Consider the following 7,841-nt stretch of genomic DNA (forward strand, 5'->3'; position numbering starts at 1 on the left):
CGTCACGGGGCATTCTAGTCCAAGGGACATATACGTTAATGTACAGAATCGGTTTGGTTCTTTATATATACTAGGAATTCACATACACACTCCAATCTGTTCCAGAACATTGAAGAGTTTTGTCGTCAAACCATTCTCAGGGGTTCATCCTCGTTTTGAGCGCTCAGCATCCCTTCAGGGCCTGTTTATGTCATTAGTTTTCAGGGGAAAAGTGTGGGAAGATTATGGTACTTACAGCCGCCTTGTTCTTTGTGTTCTGTTCGATGCCACCGGCGAATTCCTTCTCCAGTTGAGCAATGACCTGTAGATCGGCCTTGGTTCCCTTCAAGCTCTGGGCTTGCTTTAGCTCAGTAGACTGAGCCTTAGCAACCTGTGAGGATGTTAGAAACTTGTGTGTCTCGATATTAGCAGAGGAATAGCGTACAGTGTTCAGACCACTAGAAGCACCGTTACCCTGGGCGAGCTTCTGGTTCGCCTCGCGGACTTTGATTCCATCATTAACAGTAGCGAGGAGCGTCTTCTTCGCCTGGTCGAACTGGCCCTGGTTGATGTTGTTGGAATTCACAATCTTCTTGACAGCAGCAACGTTTGATTGCTCCTTCTTTTGGATCTGAATGTTCTTGTCGATGCCAGCAGCCAATTTCTTGGCGTTCGCACACTTATCACCACCAGCAGCCTTTGCTGTAGTCTTCCCTTTGTTGGCGTTGGTATTCTTGTTCCCATTCTTCTTATTCTTGTCGGCAGCTGTCGCAGCTTCTGCGCGGGGAGCCAGACCGTCTGCCTGCGCCTGCGGAGGCAGAGCAAGGGCAGACGCCACGGTCATGCCCATGAGAAGGGTGACAAGTGTCTTGGTGAGCTGCATTTTGAGTGAGGATTTGTTGTTATAAGTGATAGACAAAGTAAAGAGTGAAGCTAGTGAATGTGTAACAGTTGATTAGTGCGATTAACCTGAAGCGCGATGATATTGAGACGAACGAAAAACTGGAGGAGAATTTCATGACACTCTTATATAGTTGGTTTCAACGAGCCAATTCGGACTCATCTACAACCAGTGGCCTCATCGCGTCGTCATCTCAAACATGCTGACCATACACACTTCCTCAATGGAGACCCTGCTAAACAACAACTGGAGAAAGTTCGGTCAGTCACAGCCGCGATACTTTTCAGGGGCCGTTTCGCTTTCGCACGATGAGCCCATTGGTGTCCACCGCAGCGGACCCCCCGCATACCTCTTTCGTCCGATGTCACAGTATCACTGAAAGAATACAAGCTTTTAGAGAGGGGAAGAAAGAAGGTTTACCCGGATGTGTTTTGGGCTGATCTTCTCAGCCAATCGGTACCCATGATCGTCACGAATGCGTTTCATTCTTTTGCCCTGAACCACGATGATATCCTCAATGCATACCAACCAGAATCGTCACGAACAAGCGAGCCTTCCGGGTTGATGTAGCACGGCGGCACCGAACAGTTGGGCTGATGATCCTCGCCACGCAACCTTGACATCGCACACGCTAATTTTCCCGCGGGTCACGATCCTTGGCAAGAACTACTATTAAGAGGAATGATTGCACGGTCCATTCCCTCTTACGGTCTCAACCTAACCTGGGCTTCTAACTTTCCTCATCTCATTAGTCTGGTATCAGAACGTCCTCGATTTTGCCGTTTGATCCTGTCTTTCTGGCCCTTCCTTTCACGCCTGATCTTAGGAATTTCATTCATTTTTGCGTCTGACTCGTCGAGATGGCGTACGTTCGACGGCGATGTCCGCCTGGTGAGCGAGTTTCATTTCATCTACAGATGCGGCCTACCAATCGCTTTTGCAACCGGAACCGATATCTTTGACTGTCTAGGGAGTGTCGAGAGATCAGTAAAGATGCCAAGGCCTCTCTCCCTCAAGTCAACTCATAATGCAGTCGCCTGGACCTGCCTAGCATTACAACCTATCATTTCAAACAAGGACCTCACTGCCGTGGGTGCAGTCTGCTTCACAAACAAGCGTTTCTGTCATTCATGAACTCAACCAAAAACCGTCAGATATCTACCTTCGTCTGCATTTCTTAGTGGCATCTCATGCCTCAATGACAGTGACATATAAATCTTTCTCTACACGTGGGAACCGTACACAGCAGAGTTCGTGTATGGCCAATAAGGCCGTGGGAAACATGTTGCGAAGGTGACGCCGTTCAATAGCTTTACTGACCCTCCAAATAGAGTTCGCCGAGTCTCGAATCCTTTCAGGAACTTCTTATCTAACAGGGGTTGGCCCAAAATCTGACGGAAAGGCAGCCAAAAGATGCCGTTTCTGGACAAATGGATAAGCAGCAAAATTAAGGGGAGCAGCAACCGAACAGGGCTCTCGTGGTTATGTCCACAATTCTGGATGTCCGGCCGGCCTCCGTCCGCCATGCTTTCTCCCGCGGCAAAAGGGGAGGAAAGGTTAACTGATTACTCCTGAAATCCAATTCGACAGTCTCAGACTTTCTCCTGCAGTAGCGTGGTCTGAAGACCCACAGACTTCGTACACAGCAGAACTAGTTAGCTTTTCCGTCTAGCTGTTTTGGCCGTGTTGGAGCTTTGAAGATTAAGACCTCGGGACGCTCATTCCACAGCGTATTTGAGAAAAGGTTGAACCGGGCTCGAACAAAGTTAAGAAATAGCAAGAGGCTATTCAACTTGACTTTCTCTTGGCCAAACGGAAAAATCGTCTGAAGGTAGGCCTCGGATATAGCATCCTTATCCAGCAGGATGTTATCATCCCATCATTTCTAGCCAAGGGATTGCATCGCCAAGTTGTCAGTGTCGCGTCCGTCAAGGGGTTCGCCGATCGGCACATGGTCTCTCACCCACTTCATCAATGCTGATCCCAAAGCCTTGGCTTTGTTATTCATGGCGGAAAACAATAGGTGGCCAGTTCGTTGCTTCTCAGGTCCTTGAGAGGCTTAGGCTCGGTCTGCGAAATCCTCCGCGTCCGTCTAAATGATGCGGCCTGATGTTGCTTGTACAGTTGACACATATTAATGCCCATCATCTGAGATTGAGCTTCCGAGTCAAAGACGCGAAAACGGGATTCTGGCTCAGGCGAAAATTTCTTTACCAAACCAGTCTCAAGGACGCACGTCCATTGCTCAGCCGCTTTTTGCAGCCCTGCGCCTACCGCACACTTTCTGCTCAACGTGATTGTAAGCTTGCCGAGTGACCAACTGAATCGAGGAGACCGCAGGCAGATCAAACGAAACTCTCTTATTCGTAAACCCTGCAACACCCGTTAGACTTGACGCGATGCCGGAAATTCGGCCTAGCTGCAAGGAAAGCAGTTCAGGTGTTCCTTGTCAAACAAGCCAACCGCAGCAGCCTTAACATACGGCGGGTGCCCTTGGATCTGCCGCCTGGGTCATGTCTGTCCGCATATGGAGATGCAATGAATCATGAAATGCCAAAGGCATCGCGCGCGCTACATGCTGTCGTCCTCGCGGAAGTTTTCGAAAGTCTCTACACGCATTGTAATCGCGAACTTAACTTTTGCCACGAAAAAACAATACATCATGCAATATATCGTATAACTGGGAGCGTTATTTACAAATGGTTTCGCAAAGCCAAGCATCAGCCGAGTCGACGAAGCTTAACCACGGTTCAGTTCTGTTATGGCTTAAACCATGATAGCAGTAATAGACCAAACTCGTGGTAGACAAACAAGTCAAACAGTTTAAATGACCACATTAAGAAAGAAGAAACGAGTCTACGTTAGCTGATGAGCAGGCAGATAGGCGATGTTGGTTGTACAAAGACTTAATGATCAGCGAGTCATCTTTGCGTCTGGAAACATAAGATGGAGCACCTTAACATGGCACTGTAAACAGACCCTTTTTTGTGGGATCCCAAATTAGGTAGTCGACGTTTCCTCCAAATCATCTGAAGTAGTGAAACTTGGATTCGTGGACATTGTGTGGTGATACACGTGACACAGACATGCAAAAGATAGTGTGGGCGAAACCAGCACAGAACGCTCAGAATGGGAAAAGTGGTGTTGTTGGTTGGAAGAACTAACTAACTGGCTAGAGGGCTGTGGAGGCTGGCTAAGACCAGTGGTGGCGGCCGTCAGCCCACGTGACGGGCCGGCGAGGCCTGCCACCCACAGATAGAAACCGCCGCGTTTGCCGCAAGGATGCTATTTTCAGCATTTACAAAAATTGCTCATTGATCACACCACCGCCGATGTGTCTTTGAGGCGTTAGAAACTTGGGAAATCAATGCGGGATTTTTGTGTAAGACTCAGTGTCATGACTCTCTTCAGTTCAGCAGTTGCAACTGTTTGTCACGGTAGTTGTAACCCAAGCTTATCACGACAGTACTCAAATCTCACTTTGCAGAGCGTGTGTAGAATAGCATACCCTCTACAAGACACTATTTTCCCCACCAAATTGGGTATTACTATCACCTAATTTCACACCGCATGACAAACTATGAATCCCTTGGCCGTCGACCACGCACAGTGAATTGAATGATGGCTGAGCCCCCTTCAAGGCAATGAGAAATAGAGGGCATTGAGCAAGCGTTGCCCGCCTTGATCATCAAGAGTCACTGACTCACTATTGTGCGCCAACCGAGTTTATTGTGTCTATGTTTGGCTCCACCAGTCCTAATGTCTCATAATGGAGCATCGTTATTAGAAGGTGATTGGGATGATCTCTCTAGCGGCCCGTTTGTATGCTTCAATGACGGTGGGCCGTCATTGAACTGTGAGACTATGTTTCTCCTTTCCCCTCTTTGCACCGGTGCGATCGCTCAAATCTTGCTTGAGATCGATGCTCCTTCCCTCATGCTTTCAAACAGCATGCTACGGGAGAGAAAACGGCACGGGCATTCCAGCAAGGTTTGGAAAGGGTTGCCTCAGTATCATTCACTGATCATTGTTAATAATGGCACCATCACTCAATGGGAAGAGGTATGCTACAGAGCTCAAAGATTACTCATTTCGCCGCCGAGAAACAACAGGCCCATACGCCGATGATCTCGACATCGATGCACTGATAGTCGGGGCCGGCTTTAGTACGATTGAGCAAATCCCCTAGTCAATCTGTTTAGCATGGTAATGGGAGAACATAGGTGGCATCTTCATGCTCAAGACTCTCCGCGACCAAGGGTTCCGCGTGGTCGTCTACGAAGCAGGCACCTCCATTGGCGGAACATGGCATTGGAACAATTACCCTGGTGCCCGAACAGACTCGCAAGTAATCGAATACGAGTTCTCATGGCCTGAAGTATGGAAAGATTGGACATGGACCACAAATTACCCGGATATTGGGGAATTGCGTGCTTACTTTGACCACGTCGACAAAGTTGTGAATGTCAGGAAGGACTGCTCGTTCGGGACAGTAGTCACAGGATCGGAGTTTGATGTGGAGGAGGGAAAGTGGCATGTTGAAACTGCTGATGGGCGGACAGCCAAGTGTAAATACTTGGTCATCGCAGCGGGATTTGTGAGTCAATGTGCGCGTACTTCTGCTGTTTCTCATTGATCGATACAGTCCTCAAAACGATACTTCCCTGACTGGCCTGGCGTCGAAAGCTTCAAGGGTATAATTCAACACTCCTCGTTCTGGCAAGATCAAATAACAGTAAGCGACAAACGCTGTGCAGTCATTGGCACAGGGGCATCAGGCGTCCAGATAGCCCAAGAGTGGGCTCCAGATGCCCGCTCGCTAACAGTGTTCCAACGGAGCCCAAACACAGCTATCCCCATGCGTAGACGAGACCTCGCACCCGAAGAGCAAAACGCATCGGCCAAGGCTATGTACCCCTATCTTTTCAAGCTCCGGGAGACAACCATTGGCGGCATGCTTTATGGGCCTACAGAGCACGGCACGTTTGATGACAATCCCGAAGAACGGAAGAGGTTCTTCCAATCCCTTTGGGAAGCTGGAGGCCTCAAATTCTGGTTGGGAGGATACAAAGATCTGTTCTGCAGCGCAGAAGCCAGCAAAGAAGCGTATGCTTTTTGGGTTCAAAAGGTGAGGCCGAGAGTAAAAGACCCACGGAAGCGGGACATCCTTGCGCCCTTGGAGGCACCGTACTACTTCGGCATGAAGAGGCCATCTCTTGAAAACAACTTTTACGAGCAATTCAACAGGGAAAATGTTGATGTGGTGGATGTGAGCAACAATCAAATCATTGAGTTTACAGAGACGGGCCTTGTTCTGCAAGACGGCACTCACCATGAGCTGGACGTGGTTGCAGTAGCAACAGGATTCGTGAGTTCAAATTACTCTCAATTCATATGCAAAACTAAAGAATGTAGGATATCACCACCGGAGGCTTGACAAACATGGGAATTCGCAGCATTAATGGCACTGCTCTTGAAGATGAATGGAAGAAAGCAGCAAACACATACTTGGGAATGACTATCCATGGGTATCCAAACATGTTTCATATCTACGGCGCCCATGGCCCCACGTCCGTTGCCAACGGGCCAACCGCGATGGAGGTTCAGGGCCGCTGGATTGGAGCGTGTATTCGAAAGATCGAGCGTGATCTTGACATCAAATACATCAACCCTACACTTGAAGCAACTCGAAAGTGGAAGGCACACATCAACGAACTGAGCAAAGAAAGACTTTTCGCTACCACCCGGTCAACTTACATGGGTGGCAGTGTTCCTGGAAAAGCTTTTGAACAGGTCAACTACGTTGGTGGAGTACCGGAGTACAAGAAGGAGATATGGGCGGCGCTTGATTCTTGGGAAGGATTTGAACTAGTAGGTAGATAGAAGAGGAACTCTTCCTAGGATGTATTAGAAATCAGTATCCCGAGCTACACCAACTTAGTCTTCCATTCTTAGAAACTCGGAATACATTCTCAGAGTCTCTTGTTATATCTGTGGTTGTTGGCAATCCTGGTGCTTTATCTTTCTTTGAATTACATTATACGGCATACGTATGAAGGTTGTGACATACACGGCACATTGTATGATTCCTTGATTCCTTTGGCATAAAACTAGGAAGATATCAAAGACTGTTACCTAAAATCTAGAAATTAAACTTACACAAAATAGGCGACTAGTGATCCTGGTTCAGGCCTTTGCTCTATTGACTTTTTTATTTATTTAAAAAAATGAAGCTTATCTCTGAGTGTGGTACAGCTTACTAACCTTTTCATTCAGGGATGATAGCGACCAAAGGCATTCAACATGTGCTAAACATGAAGAAATCACTAGCCCGTAACACTTGCTAACTGCCTTTCTGAAACTTCGAAGCGACTAGGCAAGATCATACAGCTTGGTAATAAACATAAATTGTTCACGTGGAGGACAGGGCTTGATTAAGTCTTATGAGTGTAACTTCAAGTGTGTTTTCAATATATTTCATCCAAAGACATGGAAGCATTCATGAATAGAAGATCAAAGATTTGCTTGTACCACCACTTCACCTTTTCTATAAACTTTGACAACAGCGAGCGAAACGCCAAAACCGCTCGCTCAAGCCATGAATACAGGCAACATGATGCTATTTTATGATACATATAGCCTTGGTTATAAGTGCGTAGACACTAAAGGCATATCTAAAGAAGAATTTGGAGGTAAGGTATATCTAATAAAGGGATATGCATACGCGCTCTGCATCTCTCGAATCTACGAACGACTGTTCCCAACGGAACACGTTTGTAATCAATCTTTAGTCAACCTTCTCGCTGTCTTAAACTGTATCTGAAAATGAAGACGACATGAAGAAGGAATAAACACCTCAAATTTCTCTAAAACTGTCTTTCGTATTGGTGCTGTGTTGGAGGTTCCAGAGCCCTCGATAATCTCTGAATAGCTACAGCGCCGTGTTGTTAAGGTCAATGAT

The 7,841-nt window shown here is 47.3% G+C and overlaps 2 protein-coding genes across 2 annotated transcripts; one reads left to right on the forward strand and one right to left on the reverse strand.

Annotated features, from left to right (window-relative positions):
* Window positions 1–163: 163 nt before the first annotated feature.
* CTRU02_205288 (uncharacterized protein) lies at window positions 164–862 on the reverse strand (the record flags this gene model as incomplete). Its single annotated transcript, XM_036722586.1, has 3 exons — window positions 164–181; window positions 236–370; window positions 425–862. 3 exons carry the CDS (start codon window positions 860–862, stop codon window positions 164–166), a joined length of 591 nt encoding a protein of 196 aa, XP_036585483.1.
* A 4,054-nt stretch (window positions 863–4,916) lies between these two features.
* Window positions 4,917–6,763, forward strand: CTRU02_205289 (HK97 family phage prohead protease; the record flags this gene model as incomplete). Its single annotated transcript, XM_036722587.1, has 4 exons — window positions 4,917–5,046; window positions 5,104–5,477; window positions 5,526–6,248; window positions 6,296–6,763. 4 exons carry the CDS (start codon window positions 4,917–4,919, stop codon window positions 6,761–6,763), a joined length of 1,695 nt encoding a protein of 564 aa, XP_036585484.1.
* Between the last annotated feature and the right edge of the window lie 1,078 nt (window positions 6,764–7,841).

Source organism: Colletotrichum truncatum (genome assembly GCF_014235925.2).
Source record: "Colletotrichum truncatum strain CMES1059 chromosome Unknown Contig_0003, whole genome shotgun sequence".
Classification (NCBI taxonomy): Eukaryota; Fungi; Ascomycota; class Sordariomycetes; order Glomerellales; family Glomerellaceae; genus Colletotrichum; species Colletotrichum truncatum.